Source organism: Salmo salar, chromosome 20 (genome assembly GCF_965601325.2).
Source record: "Salmo salar chromosome 20, fSalSal1, whole genome shotgun sequence".
Lineage (NCBI taxonomy): Eukaryota > Metazoa > Chordata > Actinopteri > Salmoniformes > Salmonidae > Salmo > Salmo salar.
Genome location: NC_138310.1, coordinates 26,377,532 through 26,402,098, shown reverse-complemented (window position 1 = coordinate 26,402,098; position 24,567 = coordinate 26,377,532). Strand labels below are relative to the sequence as shown.

Below are 24,567 nucleotides of genomic sequence, written 5' to 3'. Positions count from 1 at the left end.
ATAGTGCAATTAATGTATTGTTAGTGTCGCTTTGCTGGCCTGCATCCCACTTTTTTTTTCCCCCACCAAGATTTACATGCTAAAATCGCTGTTGTCACGTGTGCTCCCTCTCCGGCCTCTAGGTCACCAGGCTGCTCTTTATGGCGCACACCTGTCACCATCGTTACGCACATCTGCGCGTCGTCAGACTCACCTGGACACATGTGGATCACTTCCCTGATTACCTTCCCTATATATGTCACTCCCTTTGGTTCCTTCCCCAGGCGTCATTGTTTCTGTTTCAGTTTCATGTCTGTGTGCTGTTAGAACATTCATCCAACTTCAAGCACCCTGATGTGGGTCTGTGGCTGCGCTGCATGAAGCCCACCATGGCATTCTTTGGTATTGTTCATAATCCCATTCCCTAAACTCGAAAATTGTACGTTTATAGACCCAATTCCAGCAAACATGGTGTAGTTCGTGGGTGGGCAACTTACGGCCCGAGCCCATTCAATCCAGCCCAGGGGAGATTTAAGTAAAAATAAACAAACACTCCAGGCCACTCTTGAGCTTCTAAAACTAGATTAAAGTATGTAGAAAATTATAATGGACCTATACGTTTTCAAATAACCTAATTGCCCTTTTTCTGGGCCATAAATAGCTTTATACAGTATATAGGTTACTGTGGTGCAGACTTATTTCCCGGTCACTACATAGGCCTAATTTGGAGTACTTTGGGACAGGCTGCGGGGATATTTGTGGCCCTGCATCTGATTCCCTTGGAGAGCACTTTGCAAATGACTCCCATCCATAGATACGATTCCAACACTGTGCATCTATTTCGAATGTTTAATGTTGAGTACTTTGAATTTGCACATAAATCCATCCTCTTAGAAACATGGCCAAGAAATAAGCTTACAACATGATCATGACCAAAGCTAAAAAGGACCAGTGCATTGATTAACTGTGATGGGGACTTTCTTCATTCTACGGGGGAAACTAAAATAACACAAAAATAATAGATAAACAAATGTTCTACACAATATCACACAACATACGTTCTGCTACTATTTGGGAACATGCCGTTATAGCTTTATTATTTGGTAACATATTTGTCCCAGGTCATGTTGGACACATTCACTGTACAGTGTGGCTATTTTAACAACAACATAACACAAATTATTTTATAATAGCCACTCTATAGCCTAATAAAGCAACTCAAAGTTCCCCTTTTTATTTTGCAACCATTAAGTATGTTGTCCAGCCTGCTAAGAGCAAAGCACCTAACAGCACTGTGTAACTGAAGAGAACAAATTTCAGAAGTTCTTTGAAGGTCCGAAGAAAGCGGATAGACAAGGGCTCCATCTCGTAACGGTATTCCATCTCCCAATGAACGATGTAGTTTGCAGGATCTGTCTGCTCTGCAATCACAGGCCCTGAAAAGATGAAGGATTTAAATTTGTCCCCCCATTGGGTATATATACAGTAGAGCCTACAGTGCATTCAGAAAGTACTCAGACCCCTTGACTTAATCCACATTTTGATACGTTACAGCCTTATTCTAAAATGTATTAAACTGTTTCCCCCTCCTCAATCTACACACAATACCCCATAATGACAAAGAAAAAACAGGTTTTTAGATTTTTTTTGCAAATGTATACAAAAAAAATTGGAAATATCACATTTACATAAGTATTCAGACCCTTTACTCAGTACTTTGTTGAAGCACCTATGGCAGCGATTACAGCCTTGAGTCTTCTTGGTTATGACGCTACAAGCTTGGCACACCTAGTGTACAGTGTATTCGGAAAGTATTGAGACCCCTTGACTTTTTCCACATTTTGTTACGTTACAGCCTTATTAGAAAATGTATAAAATTAAAATAAAATCTTGTCAATCTACATACGGCTACGCAAAAACAGGTTTTCAGACATTTTTGCAAATTGATAAAGAAAAACCCCCCTGAAAAATAACATTTACATTAGTATTCAGACCCTTTACTCAGTACTTTGTTGAAGCACCTATGGCAGCGATTACAGCCTTGAGTCTTCTTGGTTATGACGCTACAAGCTTGGCACACCTATATTTGGCGAGTTTCTGATATTCTTCTCTGTAGATCCTCTCAAGCTCTATCAGGTTGGATGGGGAGTGTCGCTGCACAGCTATTTTCAGGCCTCTCCAGAGATGTTCGGTCCGGGCTCTGGCTGGGCCACTCAAGGACATTCAGAGACTCAATGTCCTGCTCTGGAGCAGGTTTTCATCAAAGATCTCTCTGTACTTTGCTCTGTTCATCTTTCCCTCGATCCTGACTAGTCTCCCAGTCCCTGTTGCTGAAAAACATCCCCACAGTATGATGCTGCCACCACCATGCTTCCCCGTAGGGATGGTGCCAGGTGTCCTCCATACGTGATGCTTGGCATTCAGGCCAAAGAGTTCCATTTTGGTTTCATCAGACCAGAGAATCTTTTTTCTCATGAAGAGAAATCTTGTTTCTCATGGTCTGAGAGTCCTTTAGGTGCCTTTTGGCAGACTCCAAGCAGGCAATCATGTGCCTTTTACTGAAGAGTGGCTTCTGTTTGGCCACTCTACCATAAAGGCCTGATTGGTGGAGTGCTGCATAGATGGTTGTCCATCTGGAAGGTTCCCCCATCTCCACAGAAGAACTCTGGAGTTCTGTCAGAGTGTTATTGGTCACCTCCCTGACCAACGCCCTCCTCCCCCGATTGCTCAGTTTGGCCGGGCGGCCAGCTCTAGGAAGAGTCTTGATTGTTCCAAACCTTTTCCATTTAAGAATGATGGAGGTGGCCTCCCAAGTGGCGCAGCGGTCTAAGGCACTGCAGTGCTTGAGGCGTCACTCCTGTGGCGGCCGGGCGCATGCATGCTGACATGGTCAACAGTTGTACAGTGTTTCCTCGAACACATTGGTGCGACTGGCTTCCGGGTTAAGCGAGCAGTGTGTCAAGAAGCAGTGCGGCTTGGCAGGGTCGTGTTTCAAAGGACACATGCCTCTCAACCTTCGCCTCTCCCGAGTCCGTACAGGAGTTGCAGCGATGGGACAAAACTGTAACAATTGGATATTACGAAATTGGAGAGAAAAAGGGGTAAAAACTAAAAAAAGAATGATGGAGGCCATTGTGTTCATGGGGACTTTCAATGCTGCAGAAATGTTTTAGTACCCTTCCCCAGATCTGTGCCTCGACACAATCCTGTCTTGGAGACAATTTCTTCGACCTCATGGCTTGGTTTTTGCTCTGACATGCACTATCAACTGTGAGACCTTATATAGACAGGTGTGTGCCTTTCAAAATCATGTCCAATCAATTGAATTTACCACAGGTGGACTCCAATCAAGTTGTTGAAACATCTCAAGGATGATCAATGAAAACAGGATGCACCTGAGCTCAATTTTGAGTCTTATAGCAAAGGGTCTGAATACTTATGTAAATAAGCTATTTATGTTTTAATACATTTGCAAAAAAATTCTAATAACCTGTTTTCGATTTGTCATTATGGGGTATTGTGTATAGATTGATGAGGATTTTTTATTTAATCCATTTTAGAATAAGGCGGTAACATAACAAAATGTGGAAAAAGTCAAAGGGTCGGAATACCTTCCGAATGCACTGTATATCAGCAACATATATTTATAGCTGAAGAGTGCATTAGTAAAGGCATTGCGACCTATAATTGTAGTTTATGAATAATTAATTTGTCAATTGCTCCAAATGCTTTTGGCATTGATCTCACGCTTAGCAAATGGTCAAACATTTACTTCTGACAGTTACAAGCATAGTTACAAGCTAGTCTGTAAATCGTATTTGGAAATTAAACTATTGAAATATACCTATTGATATTTGAAGACATAATAATTAGAAATGCCTAAAATAGCTGTTACTTTCTTATCAAAAGCCCTAATAATTATTTGTAGAGATAAGAAATATTTTTATATTTAGCTTCAACATCCGAGAACTAGAACCAATAACGAGATTAGGAAGAAGCTTTTGTGTGTAAACATTGAAGTGCTGGTCCACACGCTCAGACAGGTAAGCAACTTTATCGACAGAAATTATGTTCAAATATATTTATTTTAAAGTATGTAAAGGAATTAAATTCCCTTACATATATCTATCATATACATGTGGACATGTACCTAGTGCACCTTCAAGCTAAATAATGTAATAGCCTATAACAAAATAGTAGCAATAAAATATATTTCTCCAGACGAAATATTTCACATTAGTTGCACAAAAATAGCCATGCCCCACTTTCGCAACTCAAAATATATCTTTCGCTTTGATAACCTGCAGTAAAAATGATTACATTGTTTAACTATAGCCTACTGTTACTGTTAATGTTGTATGATTTCATGCTATTTTTCTAGTATCTGAAAGCTCTTAAAATGTAAGCGCACGGTGGATACATAACCTACTCACTGGGCATAGGGCCTATAACGTTACAACGTTTCAATATTTATAAACTGCTTAAATTGGTTACTTACCTTGTCGGTTTATATGAAGGATTTTCAACCTCTTTTAAAATTATTTTGTTGAATATACTCTCTGTACACGGGTTTCAATGTGCTGTCAGGAATACAAGGTTATGTCCGTTGCCACAAGTCCTAATGGCAAAGGAGGGGCCAACAACAATTACATTGATTACAAGAGTCCTGAGACCCATGGGGTTTTCCTAATGGAAAATTAAGCCACGTCCTACACCCATTTCTCTGAGGCGAGACCTTGCCAAATACACAATAATAGGCTATGCATTTTCTATTATTTCAGCTCTGAAAATCCTCTGGTGCATGCAAGAACCGCTCATTTCCCTTTCCACTCTTTATAAAAAATGGTCTTATTACATATGTGTAATTGTTAGCATTTAACATACCAAAAGGAATGCAATGTCACAGTAATATATCTTCATGAGATGTGATATAGTGAGTTCCTCACTGTTGGTTCACTAAAATCTCCGACTGCTGTCAATACCCGTCCCCCACTGAGTACAAGCCCCAGCTGTCCACAGCGCATGGCACGGACAAGCCATCGATCAAACCGGAGATCAAACCAAACTCCAACGCACGTATCCTCTACCGGAACATGGAACAAATAGCCTCCTAATTCAATCAGTGTCCTGCGCTGTCAAATCAGGGGCCCTTATGGGGTAAGATCTCCAGACAGCAGAGGGCCATTATCGGCTGATAGGTAGGCCTGTTATTGGGCTAATTGCTCCTCGAGAGAGCAGGACTGCTGACGGCTGACTGGGCTCTCAACCTTTCCTCTCCACGCCACTCCTTCATGCATGCATCCTTTGGTACCATCTTTATTTTCTTCTGCAGGATAAACAACTCATTAAGTAACAATGCATGTGGCCTAATTCACTGTTATCAAGGCTTTTAGATCCTACATGTTGAAGGTGGAAGAAGGTGGAATTGGGATAGTGTAACAGAGGTGCAGTAAGGCTTTACAGACTTTTTAGTTTTGTTTTCTAAACCAGAAAAACATTTAGCCACATTGTAGAGTGTAAGGACAAATGTTAAAATGGCCAGTTTTTTAGAGACCTGACATTGACTCTGGTTATAAAAGCAGTAATCAGCAGTCAATTACACATTTTATTTACAGGACTACTTTTCCCACAAATTATGGCAAGCAGAGAGAAAACCCCTATACTGTACAACACAAAATATAGGTTGAAATCACAAAAATAATAATACAAGCATCTACCTTTCAGCCTTTTTGTTAATACAGTATATATATATTTTACAATGATCTTAAAACCTTCCATCATGCCCCAAGTAAGATATCTTCTCAGCTCCATACAATGACCAAAGCAGGTGGCAATGGAGATGTGCATTTAGCAAGCTGTTAGAGTTGCAGGCAAAGGACAGGGAGAATCGAGGAGCTGACTCCTGGTCACCTCACACTGACAGTTGCTGAGATCAATCAGACACACCTGCAGGGCGCTGGAATATGGACATTAAAAAGAAGCGGCAAGGTCTTTTGTTCTGACTGTTTGATGTGTCTAGCTGTGCATCTGTTCCCCGAGGGGGCGGGCAGCGGGCTCAGGGGGCCTCCGGGCGGTCCATCAGAGACTTGATCCAGCTGGTACCATTGATGAGCTTGGTAGTAGCAATGATGTACTCTGTGCCACCATCCTCCATCTGAGACAGGAAGCGCAGGGCAGCAATTTCTGCATATGTCACCCCTCCCAGAAAGAACACCAGGGTGGTCCTGCTCTCCCCCTGCTGGCCTGTGGGACAGTGTGGGGAGAGAAAACAGTCAAACAGGGTGAAGTTCACAGGGTGCACCACTCTCCAAGGGTGACTCAAGGGGATATGCAAATTTGTATTTATTTATTTCACACACAAATATAAGCACCCACCAAATTATTAATATTATTACTTAGCAGAGTATGTTTGTTTTGAAGTGAGGTTACTTTAACCTCAAACGGATATTAAACATGTAAACACAGAAAGAAAATAAGAGACAGCGCCTCGAGTCATCCTCCATCCACCCATGTCCCCACCCAAACACTATTCTCTCAAACAAACTCCGCCCTCTTCCTGCTACAACAGGCTCGTCTATTGTCAGTCTTCCATTATCACCTTTCTAGAACAAAGATATGGCAGACATGTAAAAACAAGTCAACTGTCTAATACCCAAACTCACAGTTCTAATTAACACATTGCATGGTGTAAATAAAAGGCATCTCAACAAATTAATGATCCTCTTGTCAGTGAGATGTCCAAACTGACCCTGGAGTCAGCAACACAGTTATAACGCTTAAGATGAGGATATTCAACTCCCTGGTCTCTGAAAGGTCAACGGTGCCTTTGCCTCTCCTCTTTCATACACAAATACATGTACACAAACAATCACCCAAACAGACCCACACTTAACGGTAATGTACAGTTTTGTTCACTGTGTACAATAAATCAACTGCTGCTCGAAGACATTTGGCACGGCAGGGACAAAGCCAGCTCTTATCTACAGCCAGCAGATCACCACACATTCACCCAGCCTTTCAATAGCTCAGCTTGTTGTGCAAGAGAGCAACCTGCTGCCTTGGTCTCCTGCTGTCCTTACGTTTCTTATGGAGACCAGCAGGCAGCTGTTGTCTCTCCTCAAAGTGTGGACCAGGGAGCATCTTCAGAACTTCCTCGATGCTGCGCCAGCCGGGCCTGGCCAACACCTGGGTCAGACGGATGCTGAGAGGAGCATAACCACTGTACACATAGGAGATGTCATTGGGGTTCTGGAGGAAGATGACACATACACAAGCTGGGAATCAGTACAGACAATACTACATACAAACCCCACTCTCACAGTTGGAGAAAAAAAGTATGCACGTGAGTTTAATTAAGGTTGTTGTTACATTTGGTTAATGCTTTGAACTTGCTTAATAATCAAAAACAACCCAACTCCATTATTGTGCAAATACAAAGCAATGACCAAATTGTCACTACAATAATAAATGTGTTATTACACAGGTGTAAGTGTTACCCTCCCCCTCCCAGACTACATTGTGTCTCCCTCATGGGATTCATTCACCTGTTCGTTGGCATCCTCCATCCAAAGCTTGAGTGTCTTTCTGATAGTGGGGTAGATATTCCTGGTGCCTGTCTGGGGCTTCAGAAGACCTGTCTTCTCCAGGTTGTTGAGGGTAAGCATGTGTTCGTATCCATATGTCTAGAGAAAACAACACAGGTCAATCATGTTGCCACAGTAGCTTTCATCACATCTTCAAATGACCATTAGTATTAAAACACTGACTTATTGTAATGTAATAAGAAAAAAATGCACCTGCAGGATCTCTCTCTTGTAGTAGTCCAATATCTTCTGCTTGAGGCCGTTGTTGCAGACTGACTGCATACAGACCAGCCGCAAGATTTTGATCAGAGGATCCTTCTGGGCAATACAGTCCTCAATATATGTGTTAACCTGGACAATGGGAACAAGGGGCGGTTGGTCAGCAAGCCTAGACATGAGCACATACATACACACAGGGACTAAGCAAAACATTCTGTTTATAGTGAGGGCAGCTTGAAATATTATCAGAGCCAACCTCATCACACTACAATCTACAAAGCATTGAAAACCTTGTGTACCTTGTCTGTGTCAACTCCAGTCATAAACTCCTGCTCCACTGTCAGGTTATCAAAGAAGGCCTCTGAGGCTGAATCAGAGAGAGAGAAAATATCCATTCACCTCTGTCAACGAGTATCAACAGTAGTCTCTCTTTAAACGATATGCCACACATTTGACAAAGTCAACTACATTAAATGTCACCAAGATCAGATTGTATCAGGTTTTTTAGGGTGGAAAAACAGATTAAGACAGAAGGAAGGAATGAGGAATGGAGAGTTGTTAGTTGGACATGAAAGGAGGAGAAAGGAGAAGAAGTAAAGGCTGTTCCTCTCACTGGTGATGTCTTTTATGAGTTCAGCTATGGAGGTGTGATTGGCCAGCGAGCTCCGTGCTGCCTGCATGTGGGGCAGCTGGGACACAAACTGCTTTATCTCGCCAACTGTTTTGGCATTATGTCGCTCCTGCAAGACAAAATCAACAAACTAACATTAACACTGGAAAAAAGAGACTGTGTAGTGTTACATACAGATGTGAAATGTGAGAGCCAGTTGAGAGATTACTAATATCCCGTGGAAATTACTAAAAATCTACTTCCCAATTACACATTAAACAAACACTAAACTCAACGTAAATATGTGGGAATGATTTCAGATGAAACATACAGTATGGAATGCTGCCATGTAGGCATAACATTAGTAAGAAATGGTTTGTTGCCTAGAGAACAGCTGATATGGTCATCCATCAAACTAGAGAAAATGAACTTTGATTGGGAACAGGTCTGGGCAATACAGAAATGTAAAAAAACATAAACTGAAACACCCACAGGTGTGGGACTTCAGTCTAATTATCACATGCAAAGCATCCAGTGACAGTTATGATGCCAAAAGTGTAGGCCTGTAGGGGATGCATAACAAATCATCAGTGGGAGATTACGCATAAACTAAACAGTTACTTTTATCTGCCACTCCTTTATTGTAAGTGTGTTTACTGTCTTGATCGATAATACTAATTGTCAGTTGGCTTTACTTTTTGCAATTGGAAAACCACCTCCTGAAAAGTCTACCTGGCACATAGAAGGTGATCAATAAGAACACAAATTGATATGATTAGAGAAAGCGGTAGCTAATGTAATTGAGCGGTCTGACATTAGGATTTATCTGAGATTGTAATCCCCAGTTTGTGAAGTGACATTTATAACACATTAACAAAGTGATTTGGATCAAATTAGACAGGAGTGGTTACAAGGAGTGTCTGCGCGCTTGGATGAATCCAACCTCAAAGGCAGCAGAGATGATCTTGGCCTTCTTGCTCAGTGCAGCCCCTATGGCATTGAAGTTTTTGTCCCGTATCTCAGCATACAGCTCCTCCGCTGAGTTGAGCTGCATCTTCTTGGGCTCGGTGGGCAGGTCTTTACCCACCTCACCCTGCTTCTTTTGGGCAGCAAACTTCTCCGGAGGCAACTTCACATAACCTGTTTGCAGACGCATGCGAACAGAATAAAGAAGCACACAAAGGTCCAAAATCCCATACACAAATGAACTGAGACCCCTCAAGATGTCTTTACGTCAATCAATATGTGATTAAATATGTCTGTATTTAGCGTGCATTGTGTTTTCATGCATTAACAGAGGCCCATTCTCACCGTTGGTGATTCCATAAACTTCATCAATGAGGCCCTCATAGGTGAGCTGTGTGGCCAGAGGGGTAAGCAGGTCTATGTTGCGGTCCAGCAGCAGCAGTGAGTCAAACACAGGCAGGATCTGAGTCTGACTGCCAGCAAACTCCCTCTTCATCCTAAGCATCATATTAGCTACATGCTGCACATGGAGAAGAAATCAGGGTTTTACTTCTAACATAATTAAAGCGTTAATTTACACTCTACATAATCAGATTACTTTTATGAGTAACGGAGTAAAGTAGCATGTTACTTTTTCAAATTGGGTAATATTATTACAGTTACTTTGTCAAACAACATGTGCGCTACTTTCAGAATCATATCTCTACCGGGCACGTGCTTTCATGATCCGATCTTGACTTGTTTCCTCATTTAGTTCTCGAGCGAGTGGAGAAAGGCTGCTTGGAGAAATGTCATCACAGCTGCTGGCCATAGAAATGTATAGAGGGCACATCGCTGATATTTGCCATCAATTGCTTCTGTGATAGCAAAGCCCATAATGGGCTTTCCCATCTAGTGACAAGTGTATACCCTCTATACATCGCTATGGGTCCGTGTACGTGCGGTCTATAACCAGAACCTGCGGCTCAAGAGAAAGATTTTGAATGAAAAGATAGGAAATCTGTACAGATTTGCGAAAAGTGCAAATCAATCCCAGAACAACAGCAAAGGACCTTGTGAAGATGCTGGAGGAAACAGGTACAAAAGTATCTATATCCACAGTAAAACGAGTCCTATGTCGACATACCCTGAAAGGCCTCTCAGCAAGGAAGAAGCCACTGCTCCAAAACCGCCATAAAAAAGCCAGACTACGGTTTGCAACTGAACATGGCGACAAAGATCGTACTTTTTGGAGAAATGTCCTCTAGTCTGATGAATCAAAAATAGAACTGTTTGGCCATAATGACCGTCGTTATGTTTGAAGGAAAAAGGGGGAGGTTTGCAAGCCGAAGAACACCATCCCAACCATGAAGCACGGGGGTGGCAGCATGGGGAAGCTTGTGGAAGGCTACCCGAAACGTTTGACCCAAGTTAAACAATTTAAATGCAATGCTACCAAATACTAATTGAGTGAATGTAAACTTCTGACCCACTGGGAATGTGATGAAAGAAATAAAAGCTGAAATGAATCACTCTCTACTATTATTCTGACATTTCACATTCTTAAAATAAAGTGGTGATCCTAACTGACTTAAAACAGGGAACTTATACTAGGATTAATTGCCAGGAATTGTGAAAAACTGAGTTGAAATGTATTTGGCTAAGGTGTATGTAAACTTCCAACTGTACATTCAAGCAGCATATTAAACTGGGATAACATTGTAGGTTACATCGTCAAGTACACATACATTTGCCAGGGCGTATTATTGATTTATAAATCTGATTATTTCACATGGCGATGTAGGAAGCTATCAACTTCAAAATCCCTTTACTATCTTGGTTTAGCTTGGCATTAAATAAGCAGCCTATTTTGCATTGAAAACCAAATATCAGTGACTGTTCAAACAGTAAACCAACAACATTGTAGCCTTATTAGAATCCCTCAAAAATGTTTTTATTTTATTTATTTTTTTAGAAGTGATAAGGTTATTCTAGGCAATTTTGAAATGCAAAAACAGATGTGCTTGTTTTTCTCCATGACTAAAAATCATGGCATTCTATTTTTAGCTGATATGAGAGTGAATACATTGAAGCAGCATATCAAATTAGGATAATGTTGTTGGTACAAGAATAAGAATATTTGCCAGGGTATATTTAATTATACATCTGATTATTTCACATGGCGATGTGGGAAGCTAATCAAATTCAAAATCCCTTCAACTTCAAGATTGCTGTCTTAGTTTAGCTTGGCATTAAATAAGTGGTCTATTTTGCATTGATAACCAAATATAACCTCAGTGACTCTTCAAACAATAAACCAATCAACATTGTAGCCTTATTAGAATCCCCCACAAATGTATTTTGTTAAGTAGTAATAACTACCTGATTAACTACCTAAAAACAGCCCCAAGCCCTGTGCTTTCATTTTCTCCATGAGCAAAAATGATGGCATTCTATTTTTAGCTGATATGGGAAGTAATATATTCAAGCAGCATATTAAACTGGGATAATGTAGGTTACACTAGCAGGTATAAGAATACTTGCCAGGGCATATTATTTCATTATAAATCTGATTATTTCATAAGGTGGAGATGTAGGAAGCTAAAAGGCTAGCTTGCTGTATTTTTAGCTCGCTAGCAAGCTGCTAGCGGAGTAGCCTATAGCCAACTGGTAGTCACAAAATGAGGTAATTTATAACAAACCTAAACTTTCATTACATGTAGCTATCAAATACGCAGTTGGTTTTCATTGAAATTAGTTAACAGTGGTGATGAATTTTCACACGTGAATCTTCTTTCCTTTTATTACAAATGGAAGACAACAAGAAAATCTATGCTATCACACCCTTGTGTATGTTACTATTAGGGGGTCTAAAAACACATGGATCAGCGAGGGTATCATGTTACAGAAGGTGCGCATTGCTCTGACTCCAGCCAAGAGCATGCACACGTGTAGATTATCTTTGGTAGAGTGTCTCGAAACCTTTACTAAGTAGCCTATCTTTGGTAGAGTGCGTGCGGCTCGCCTTGCTCCCTCCGATAGTCAAACCAACGGAGTTTTCATGAAAGTAATATATCACGTTACTTTCCACACAAATGAATATTGTAGAGTAACGCTTTACTTTTGTTAAATGTAACGAGTAAAATGTCATATATTACTTTCCCAAATAACTAATACCAACACTGGAGCCAATATGGAATTCTAAACCTAATGAAGTCCCAAGTCGTTCCCAATACTCACCCGTGCACACTCCCCTTTCCCAAATATCTGGGGGATGGTCCCATACAGAGCCTGGAGAGTCATAAGGCCCTTGGCGGTGTGGTACAGACTTGTCTGGTCACTTTCTAGATAGCATTCCTAAAAGAGCCAGGGCACACAGGTTATTACCCCATACAATACAAATGATAGCTTTGTACCTGAGCCTTATTGGGCCTATACATACACTAGGACATGTGTAGTGTCTTTGTGCATGTCCCTGTCCTAACTTACCCTGAAGGCCCCCTCAGACTCCATGGAGAGCAAGTCTCCATCATAAGGGATGAGGTCTAGGATGTACTCGTCTATGTTGATGAACGAGCCCAGGACCCCCTGCTCCTTCAGCCGCTGCTCACAAAGCATGCTCCGCCGGGGCACAAACAGGATGTGGAAGTCACGTGGGGAATGCATCTTATCCTCACTGCAAGAACACACATTGAACACAAGAGATGCACTATAAGAGGAAAAGCAAAACCTATCCACACCCTTATGCAATACTGGCTGCAGCATTACTCCAAAAACAAGGACAGTGTTTAACATAGGGATGTGACAAATGTACAAATTTTCTTATGGTTTAAATTATTATTTTTTACATCAGAAAATTACGCCACGTATGAACGCTAGGGGGCAATGCAGTTCAATGTACTGCAGTCCTGGCTACCTACCAGCTAGACCGCATTCACCTTACCGCTATCACCCACCTACTCAAATCAAAGATGGTATTAAATTATGATTTATTTTTTTACAACCAAATCTCTATTTTTGACGTAAAAGGCATTTTATAGAAGGGTCCAGGCATGTTTTTGAGAAGGTTAGCCCAAACAGAAAATCACTTCCTCATCCTCGTTGTGTAGTATGGGGGCCCGAAAAAAACATGAACAAAGGCTTCAAAAACACCCAAATACGTCTATTAGAAACAGCAAAGGTCTCAGTATAGTGATGAAGGAATATGACATTGCGGATAAAGTTCGGAATGACACAACTTCATGTGTACAACATCTAAAGACCTGCATCACTATAGTGAGAGCTTTGCTGTTTCTTAAAGGATGTATTTGGGTGTTTTTGTAGCCTTTTTTTCATGTTTTTTAGGGGCCCACATACTACACAAGGATGAGGAAGTGATTTGCTGTTTGGGGCAAGTTTCTCAAAAACGTGAAATCACAAAAAAGGTGTCTGGACCCTTCTATAAGATGCAATTTAGATCAAAAGTAGAAATTTGGTTGTAAATAAGAAAATGTATCCTTTAATGCTGTTTTATGTTCTCTGTTGTGTGCCTCTCCTCAATGTTCTCAGTTGTCAGTACATGGGACTTTCATGTCACACTTTTCACATCAATGTGATGGCTCGTTGCAGTGATGTATGACTGTTTTCATTTCTGTAATCAGCACTGTGATTTTCTCACCTCGTCCCAAAATGGGTTGGGTCTCACGGTGCCTCCCTTTCAGCATTGCACCTGTACTGCCAATGTAGCTCAATTCGACCTCGCAAAGTTTACATTTCATCATCTTCTCATTTAACTTCTCAAAGTATTGCCCTAGAGGACTTAACTGCTGTCACTTCCCTGACTCACTTTGCCATTTTTCCAACTGTGAGCGATGATGACGTGCGTTGCGCTTTTTATCAGTGGCAAATCATTTGAAAGATGCATGTCTCCTACTTACAGCATTGTTGCATTAGGCATTTATTGAATTTGTATTTTTGCCTTTATGATGATGGGGACCTGTTAGTGGTAGTTTGGTGATAACTGCACTGTGACTTTAATTTGGTTAAATACATTAACGAGACCACATTTGTTTAAATGTTACACCCCTAAAGCCAGTGAGATAATGAGATGTTGACCTTTTTCTTCTTGTCCTTCTTTGGGATTGGGTTGGCGGATCGCATCTAACACCGCCACCTACTGTACTGGAGTGTGAGGCCAGTTACAGCCTACCTACATTAAATCCTCTTCATTAGTCCGGTTCCTTCAAGAAAGTGAAATAGCGCCCTAGACACCACTTCCCTCCCCTTTCCTTCCCCCACTACACCACCCATACCTCAACCCCATCTAGCCTCCCTAACCCTTTCACACAATCTCTCCCTATCTACAGTACCAGTCAAAAGTTTGGACACACCTACTCATTCCAGGGTTTTTCTTAATTTGAAATAACACATATGGAATCATGTTGTAACCAAAAAAGTGTTAAACAAATCAAAATATATTTTATATTCTTCAAAGTAGCCACCCTTTGCCTTGATGACAGCTTTGCATACTCTTGGCATTCTCTCAACCAGCTTCATGAGGTAGTCACCAGGAATGCCTTTCAATTAACAAGTGTGCCTTGTTAAAAGTGCCTTGTTAAAAGTTAATTTGTGGAATTTATTTCCTTCTTAATGTGTTTGAGCTAATCAGTTGTGTTGTGACAAGGTAGGGGTAGTATACAGAAGATAACCCTATTTGGTAAAAGACCAAGTTCATATTATGGCAAGAACAGCTCAAATAAGCAAAGAGAAACAACAGTCCATCATTACTTTTTCAGTCAATGCGGAACATTTCTTCAAGTGCAGTCGCAAAAACCATCAAGAGCTATGATGAAACTGGCTCTCATGAGGACTACCACAGGAAAGGAAGACCCAGTTACCTCTGCTGCAGAGGATAAGTTCATTAGAGTTACCAGCCTCAGAAATTGCAGCCCAAATAAATGCTTCACAGAGTTCAAGTAACAGACATCTCAACATCAACTGTTCAGAGGAGACTGTGTGAATCAGGCCTTCATGGTCGAATTGTTGCAAATAAACCACTACTAAAGGACACCAATAAGAAGAAGAGATTTGCATGGGCCAAGGAACACGAGCAATGGTCATTAGACCGGTGAAAATCTGACCTTTGGTCTGATGAGTCCAAATGTGAGATTTTTGGTTCCAACCGCCATGTCTTTGTGAAACGCAGAGTAGGTGAACGGATGATCTCTGCATGTGTGGTTCCCACCGTGAAGCATGGAGGAGGAGGTGTGATGTGTGGAAGTGCTTTGCTGGTGACACTGTCTGATTTATTTCGAATTCAAGGCGCACTTAACCAGCATGGCCACCACAGATTTCTGCAGCGATATACCATCCCATCTGGTTTGTGCTTAGTGGGACTATCATTTGTTTTTCAACAGGACAATGACCTAACACACCTCCAGGCTGTGTAAGGGCTATTTGACCAAGAAGGAGAGTGATGGAGTGCTGCATCAGATGACCTGGCTTCCACAATCACCCACACTCAACCCAATTGAGATGGTTTGGGATGAGTTGGACCACAGAGTGAAGGAAAAGCAGCCAACAAGTGCTCAGCATATGTGGGAACTCATTCAAGATTGTTGTAAAATATTCCAGGTGAAGCTGGTTGAGAGAATGCCAAGAGTGTGCAAAGCTGTCATCAAGGCAAATGGTGGCTACTTTGAAGAATCTAAAATATATTTTTATTTGTTTAACACTTTTTTGGTTACTACATTATTCCATATGTGTCATTTCATTGTTTTGATGTCTTCACTAGTATTCTACAATGTATAGATTAGTAAAAATAAAGAAAAACCATTGAATGAGTAGGTGTGTCCAAACTTTTGACTGGTACTGTATACAACAGTGTTTGTCTATCCGACCCCCAATCACATCCTGCCACTGCCCTCATGAGGTTCAGCACCTTCCTACACTTAATTTCAAGATGCTCAACATGTCTCTGCCACGTAAGCCTCTCACTAAACCACATAACTAAATAATTAAACTCTGACACCTTACTTATATCCGTATATTTGCAGCCTAACATCTTTAACCTTCCTCCTAGAAAACACCATAAAGCAGGACTTGGCCACGGACATCCTAAACCCCCATGTTAAGAGACCAATCTTCCACATCTTCTTGCATCTTCCTCATCACAAATTGTACATTCCCACCTCTGTTCCCCCATCATCAGAATACCAGGCCATACACTCACTCCCTGTCCCACATCTAAATGAATGCTCTTCAACCGATCACTGCCCGCACCTGCCCGCCCGTCCAGCATCACTACTCTGGACTAGAGGTCGACCGATTAATCGGAATGGCCGATTAATTAGGGCCGATTTCAAGTTTTCATAACTATCGGAAATCGGTATTTTTGGACGCCGATTTGGCCGATTTCCCCCCCCCCCTTTTCTTTTTACACCTTTATTTAACTAGGCAAGTCAGTTAAGAACACATTCTTATTTTCAATGACGGCCTAGGAACGGTGGGTTAACTGCCTTGTTCAGGGGCAGAACGACAGATTTTTACCTTGTCAGCTTGGGGATTCAATCTTGCAACCTTACGGTTAACTAGTCCAACGCTCTAACCACCTGCTTTACATTGCACTCCACGAGGAGCCTGCCTGTTACGCGAATGCAGTAAGAAGCCAAGGTAAGTTGCTAGCTAGCATTAAACTTATCTTATAAAAAACAATCAATCAATCATAATCACTAGTTAACTACACATGGTTGATGATATTACTAGTTTATCTAGCCTGTCCTGCGTTGCATATAATCGCTTAGGTACATGTTGCTCCAATGTGTACCTAACCATAAACATCAATGCCTTTCTTAAAATCAATACACAAGTATACATTTGTAAACCTGCATATTTAGTTAATATTGCCTGCTAACATGAATTTATTTTAACTAGGGAAAATGTGTCACTTCTCTTGCAACAGAGTCAGGGTATATGCAGCAGTTTGGGCTGCCTGGCTCGTTGCGAACTAATTTGCCAGAATTTTACGCAATTATGACATAACATTGAAGGTTGTGCAATGTAACAGGAATATTTAGACTTAGGGATGCCACCCGTTAAGATAAAATACGGAACGGTTCCGTATTTCACTGAAAGGAAAAACGTTTTGTTTTCGAGATGATAGTTTCCGGATTCGACCATATTAATGACCTAAGGCTCGTATTTCTGTGTGTTTATTATATTATAATTAAGTTTATGATTTGATAGAGCAGTCTGACTGAGCGGTGGTAGGCAGCAGCAGGCTTGCAAGCATTCATTCAAACATCACTTTTGTGCATTTTGCCAGCAGCTCTTTGCTGTGCTTCAAGCATTGCGCTGTTTATGACTTCAAACCTGTCAACTCCCAAGATTAGGCTGGTGTAACCGATGTGAAATTGCTAGCTAGTTAGCCGGGTGCGTGCTAATAGCGTTTCAAACGTTACTCGCTCTGAGACTTGGAGTAGTTGTTCCCCTTGCTCTGCATGGGTAACGCTGCTTCGATGGTGGCTGTTGTCGATGTGTTCCTGGTTCGAGCCCAGGTAGGAGCGAGGAGAGGGACGGAAGCTATACTGTTACACTGGCAATACTAAAGTGCCTATAAGAACACCCAAAAGTCAAAAGGTATATGAAATACAAATTGTATAGAGAGAAATAGTCCTATAATAACTACAACCTAAAACTTCTTACCTGGGAATATTGAAGACTCATGTTAAAAGGAACCACCAGCTTTCATATGTTCTCATGTTCTGAGCAAGGAACTTAAACGTTAGCTTTCTTACATGGCACATATTGCACTTTTACTTTCTTCTCCAACACTTTGTTTTTGCATTATTTAAACCAAACTGAACATGTTTCATTATTTATTTGAGGCTAAATAGATTTTATTGATGTATTATATTAAGTTAAAATAAGTGTTCATTCAGTATTGTTGTAATTGTCTATATATATATAAAAATAAAAAAAACATTCGGCCGATTAATCGGTATCGGCTTTTTTGGTCCTCCAATAATCGGTATCGGCTTTTGTTGGTCCTCCAATAAATCGGTATCGGCGGTAAAAAATCATAATCGGTCGACCTCTACTCTGGACGGCTCCGACTTAGAATATGTGGATAACTACAAATACCTAGGTGTCTGGTTAGACTGTAAACTCCCCTTCCAGACTCACATTAAGCATCTCCAATCCAAAATTAAATCTAGAATCAGCTTCCTATTTTGCAACAGAGTATCCTTCACTCATGCTGCCAAACACACCCTCTTAAAACTGACCATCCTACTGATCCTCGACTTCGGCGATGTCTTTTACAAAATAGCCTCCAACACTCTACTCAACAAATTGGATGCAGTCTATCACAGTGCCAACTGTTTTGTCACCAAAGCCCCATATACTACCCACCACTGCGACCTATACGCCCTCGTTGGCTGGCCCTCGCTTCATACTCGTCGCCAAACCCACTGGCTCTAGGTCATCTACAAGTCTCTGCTAGGTAAAGCCCCGCCTTATCTCAGCTCACTGGTCACCATAGCAGCACCCACTCGTAGCACGTGCTCCAGCAGGTAAATCTCTCTGGTCACCCCAAAGCCAATTCCTCCTTTTGCCGCCTTTCATTACAGTTCTCTGCTGCCAATGACTGAAACGAATTGCAAAAATCTCTGAAGCTGGAGACTCATATCTCCCTCACTAGCTTTAAGCACCAGCTGTCAGAGCAGCTCACAGATCACTGCACCTGTACATAGCCCATCTGTAAACAGCCCATCCAACTACCACATCCCCATACTGTATTTTTTTATCTTGCTCCTTTGCACCCCAGTATCTCTACTTGCACATTCATCTTCTGCACATCTACCATTCCAGTGTTTAATTGCTATATTGTAATTACTTCGCCACCATGGCCTATTTATTGCCCTAACTCCCTTATCTTACCTCATTTGCACTCACTGTATATATACTTTTTTGTTTTCTTTTGTTCTACTGTATTATTGACTGTATGTTTTGTTTATTCCATGTGTAACTCTGTTGTTGTATGTGGTCGAACTGCTATGCTTCATCTTGGCCAGGTCGCAGTTGCAAATGAGAACTTGTTCTCAACTAGCCTACCTGGTGAAATAAAAAAAAGAAACATCCTTAAATATGTCATCTATCATCAGGGTGACCAACACCAGACTAACCACACTTCCCTGAGGAGTACCATTGTCCACTTCAAACCGCATTGACAATTCTGACCCCAACCTCACCCGTATAACTCGATCGAACAAGAAGTCCATGATCCAGTCATACAGACGTCCCCCAATGCACTCAACTTGATCAACAACCCTTCCCTCCACATGGTATCATAAGCTTTCTCAATGTCAAAATACACAACACTCATCACCTCTTTAATTGTCAGGGCCTTGGCTATCTCTGTACTAAATGTCACCAGGGCATCCATGGCAGACCTCCCTCTCCTGAACCTACTCTGTGCTACACTCATCAAACCCCTAACTTCCAGGGAATACATCATCCTACTCACTATCATCTTTTCCATCAACTTACACATTTTGGATGTCAGCACAATAGGCCTATAACTGCCCGCCCTAGCGGGATCTTTATATCCTTTTACGAACGGCAACACCACCGCACGTCTCTACCCAGCAGGTATCACTGCAGTCCTACACATCTTATTAAACAACCCTAACACTGCTTCCAACACACTGTCCGGTGCATGCTGAAACATCACATAACACATCCTATCTTCACCAGGAGCAGTCCGCCCACAGCCCTCCAACGCCATTGTCATCCCAAACATAGAAAACTCTACATCCATAGCTTCTCCTGACTCCCCTTTTATCTTTGAAAGATCTCCATGCTCCTTCAGCTTCCCTCCCTCTTACTCTCATCACACAGGTGCTCACATCTATGAACCACTGCAAATGCACAAGATATGACATTTGCCTTTTCTTCTTCTTTTTTTTTACACAGCTGTGACGTTTCCTTCTACCAACACTGGAATTGCAGCATTTTTACCCTTCCCCACCATATTTTTTAAAACATTTTCCAAACTGCACCAATTTCGGTCCCTCTACCAATAGTGGAGAAAAATTCCCGCCATGCCTCCCTTTTCACTGTCTTAATCGTTCTTCTGGCCGCCGCCCTCTTCCTTTGATTCTCCATGAGATTCCTTTCTGTCAATCCATTCCTTCCGTAGAGCTATATCTGTTTCCTGCACCACTTTTGAGCCCTCATCTGCCCACCATGGCACCACCCGCCGTCTTCCTCCCCTGAACGGTCACATTTGCAGCTGATATAATTACAGACGTTACTGCCTCATCCACAGACCTCTCCAATGATAACTTATGTCCCGCCCGCTCACACAGGTACTTGAACATATTCCAGTTAGCTTTCTCAAAGCACCACCTCATGTTATTGCCTCTACTCCGCGCGCACGCGCACACACACACACACACACACACACACACACACACACACACACACACACACACACACACACACACACACACACACACACACACACACACACACACACACACACACACACACACACACACACACACACACACACACACACACACACACACTGACCTTACATCGAACTGGAAAATGATCACTCACTACTGTGGTTTCTCTCATCATTTCCCATTTACACCTCCCTGCCACCGCCGCAGACACCAATGTCTAGTCTAAGGATGACTCTGTATCCCTCGCCACATTGATTCTCATTCCCCTCCCATCATTAACACACACTAATCATAAATTCTTCGACTATACTCCCATTGTTATCTTAATGCGCACTTCCCCAGATTTCTTTATGGGCATAAAAAAAAAAAAACACACCATATTACCTTCCTATCAATCCCTTCTACAGTTGAAGTCAGAAGTTTACATACACCTTAGCCAAATACATTTAAACTCAGTTTTTCCACAATTACTAACATTTAATTCTAGTACAAATTCCCTGTCTTAGGACAGTTAGAATCACCACTTTGTTTAAAGAATGTGAAATGTCAGAATAATAGTAGAGAGAATGATTTATTTCAGCACATTCCCAGTGGGTCAGAAGTTTACATACACTCAATTAGTATTTGGTAGCATTGCCTTTAAATGGTTTAACTTGGGTCAAACGTTTCAGGTAGCCTTCCACAAGCTTCCCACAATAAGTTGGGTGAATTTTGTCCCATTTCTCCTAACAGAGCTGGTGTAACAGTCAGGTTTGTAGGCCTCCTTGCTCGCACATGCTTTTTCAGTTCTGCCCACAAATGTTCTATAGGATTGAGGTCAGGGCTTTGTTAGGGTCACTCCAATACCTTGACTTTGTTGTCCTTAAGCCATTTTGCCACAACTTTGGAAGTATGCTTGGGGTCATTGTCCATTTGGAAGACCCATTTGTGACCAAGCTTTAACTTCCTGAGTGATATCTTGAGATGTTGCTTCAATATATCCACATCATTTTCCGTCCTCATGATGCCATCTATTTTGTGAAGTGCACCAGTCCCTCCTGCAGCAAAGCACCCCCACAACATGATGCTGCCACCCCCATGCTTCACGGTTGGGATGGTGTTCTTTGGCTTGCAAGCCTCCCCCTTTTTCCTCCAAACATAACGATGGTCATTATGGCCAAACAGTTAAATTTTTGTTTCATCAGACTAGAGCACATTTCTCCAAAAAGTACGATCTTTGTCCCCATGTGCAGATGCAAACCGTAGTCTGGCTTTCTTTATGGCGGTTTTGGAGAAGTGGCTTCTTCCTTGCTGAGCAGCCTTTCAGGTTATGTCGATATAGGACTCACTTTACTGTGGATATAGATACTTTTGTACCCGTTTCCTCCAGCATCTTCACAAGGTCCTTTGCTGTTGTTTTGGGATTGATTTGCACTTTTCGCACCAAAGTACGTTCAACTCTAGGAGACAGATCGCGTCTCCTTCCTGAGCGATATGATGGCTGGGTGGTCCCATGGTGTTTATACTTGCGTACTATTGTTTGTACAGATGAACATGGTACCTTCAGGCATTTGGAAATTGCTCCCAAGGATGAACCAGACTTGGAGGTCTACAATTTTTTTCTGAGGTCTTTGCTGATTTCTTTAGATTTTCCCATGATGTCAAGCAAAGAGGCACTGAGTTTCAAGGTAGGCCTTGAAATACATCCACAGGTACACCTCCAATTGACTCAATGATGTCAATTAGCCTATCAGAAGCTTCTAAAGCCATGACATCATTTTCTGGAATTTTCCAAGCTGTTTAAAGGCAGTCAACTCAGTGTATGTAAACTTCTGACACACTGGAATTGTGATACAGTGAATTATAAGTTAAATAATCTGTCTGTTAACAATTGTTGGAAAAATTACTTGTGTCATCCACAAAGTAGATGTCCTAACCGACCTGCCAAAACTATAGTTTGTTAACAAGAAATTTGTGGAGTGGTTGAAAAAACGAGTTTAAATGACTCCAACCTAAGTGTATGTAAACTTCCGACTTTAACTGTGCTAACATAAGAGCTTTGCATGGGTTATAGAAATTGGCTATTGCAATTGTTACTTCTATTCCTACATATTTCTATCTCCAATACTCTGTATGCCATCCCCTCTTTAACGAACGTAGCACAACCCCTCCCCTCTATCACACTGTACCAAACTGAGTCCCGGAATCACAAACTCCAGTTGAGGTTTGAGCCATGCCTCTTGTTCACACACTACATCTGGTACTACCTCCATGTCATCTACAAACTTTTTAAACTCCTGTCCGTTAGCTATTAAGCTTCTAGCAGTCCATTGATGGATTGCAAAAACCATATTAAATAGTTTGCTTCTGTAATTCCCAGGAAATCTTTGGCTGCGCGTACCACCACATCTATGCATGCAGACTATTTCTTAACCTGATCACTCATATTCATCACAATACACATGAACGCCAAGAAGTCAACCCTGTTCACCACCAACGACTGCATACCGATGGACACATTCCGTAGAGACCCCAGTTTGTGCTACTCCCTCACCTCCCCCTGGGATGCTGACCTGATGACATTCTCAGCTATAATATCCATCAGTTCCAGTCTGGGACGGACAAAGAAGATTATATTTTTCACGTCAGCAGCAGGAAGACGCCCCCCTTTGAGGGTGAACATCTTCTCCACCTCATGTTCCTGGAAGATATAAAGAAGACAGATCTGTCAACAACCAGCTTGACATATTGCTATTGCTGTAATGTGCGGCTTTGAAAACACAACGATTCATTGTTGCCATTCTGTCAGACTCGCTTATAAAAAAGTCTACACACCGAAGTACACATTTGAGTCAGTCTTACCTTCAGCAAGGAATATTGTGCTATCAATCCAAAGGGTCCGGTCAGGTATTCATCCCACACAATAGCCTAAGGACAGTCGACAACAATTTTAGACACATAAATACTACGAGTTCCAAAGTTGAAACTTAAATCAACTGCATCTATTTAGCTACTATGTGGATGACTATGTACCACAACAACCCAATTATTGTTTATGTGGATGATAGCCTAGAATGTTAGCTAGTGTTGAACATACATTTCCAATTAAAACAAGATAAAAGGGTTTGTAATTTTTAAACGCTTTAATCCAGGCGTTTTACCTTGCTTCCTGCACATTTGTCCAAAAACTCACGGAGCTCCTTCCGCGCTGCTTCCCTCAAAATGTTTAAATTGACTCTTCCATAGGATAAGTGCGCAGACATTTTTGCTCTGACAGTAAGGGAGTATCAGGTGACTGCTAGCGGTGGTGTGCATCATGTGACCCAACAGCGAACTTCTTTGAGCTATAATAAATATTATGTCCAAAAGATGGCGCTATATCTCCACAATGAACACCCCCAATTATCCCGGAACAGTGAAGTCAGATGCCGAGAAAGGCATTTAGAGACGGGCGGTCCATTTAAAAGGAATAAATAAATTAAAGACAAAAAATCGAGGACAACGTGTGGCAATAGTATTAACGATATGCCTCTAGAAACACGTTTTGTAGATGACCAGGGCAAGTTTGATGAAGCCTATGAAACACAGACATGCAATGTGACCTTTTCATGGGGGGGCAGAAACTTCATAATGCTACCCCGACCAGGAGGCGGATTGAGCATCCAAATCAAATCAAATCCAATAAAATAAGGTTCAATGTTAAAAGTCTAGGCTATTGGAAAGTTTTTACTGAAAGTGTTTAGTCTACTTTCATTCAGCTAGTGTAGCCATTCAATTAAATTGTAAGTTGCAAGAAAAATGT

General features: G+C 41.5%; 1 protein-coding gene across 2 annotated transcripts; it reads right to left on the bottom strand.

Moving 5' to 3' along the window:
- Positions 1 to 5,279: 5,279 nt before the first annotated feature.
- LOC100306824 (VPS33A core subunit of CORVET and HOPS complexes) lies at positions 5,280 to 24,046 on the bottom strand. 2 transcript variants are annotated; one of them, NM_001165363.1, is made up of 13 exons: positions 23,927 to 24,046; positions 23,628 to 23,693; positions 23,339 to 23,466; positions 12,826 to 13,012; positions 12,577 to 12,693; positions 9,703 to 9,877; positions 9,335 to 9,531; positions 8,395 to 8,521; positions 8,081 to 8,148; positions 7,776 to 7,913; positions 7,524 to 7,661; positions 7,059 to 7,227; positions 5,280 to 6,222 (listed from the first exon to the last, which is right to left on the bottom strand). In NM_001165363.1, the coding sequence occupies exons 1-13, from the start codon at positions 24,026 to 24,028 to the stop codon at positions 6,035 to 6,037; spliced, it is 1,800 nt and encodes a 599-aa protein (NP_001158835.1). In that variant the 5' UTR covers positions 24,029 to 24,046; the 3' UTR covers positions 5,280 to 6,034. The 2 variants fall into 2 exon arrangements, with proteins under 2 accessions (NP_001158835.1, XP_014016582.1); XM_014161107.3 differs by lacking the exons at positions 23,628 to 23,693; positions 23,927 to 24,046 and having other exon boundaries at positions 5,572 to 6,222; positions 23,320 to 23,466.
- Positions 24,047 to 24,567: the final 521 nt, after the last annotated feature.

Excerpts from the sequence above, each read along its gene's own strand:
- LOC100306824 (NM_001165363.1), bottom strand. The coding sequence starts at position 24,028 with ATGTCTGCGCACTTATCCTATGGAAGAGTCAATTTAAACATTTTGAGG. Across the intron at positions 8,522-9,334 it reads TCATCTCTGCTGCCTTTGAG|GAGCGACATAATGCCAAAAC; the intron begins GTTGGATTCATC and ends TTTGTCTTGCAG. Across the intron at positions 7,228-7,523 it reads TGGAGGATGCCAACGAACAG|AACCCCAATGACATCTCCTA; the intron begins GTGAATGAATCC and ends ATCTTCCTCCAG.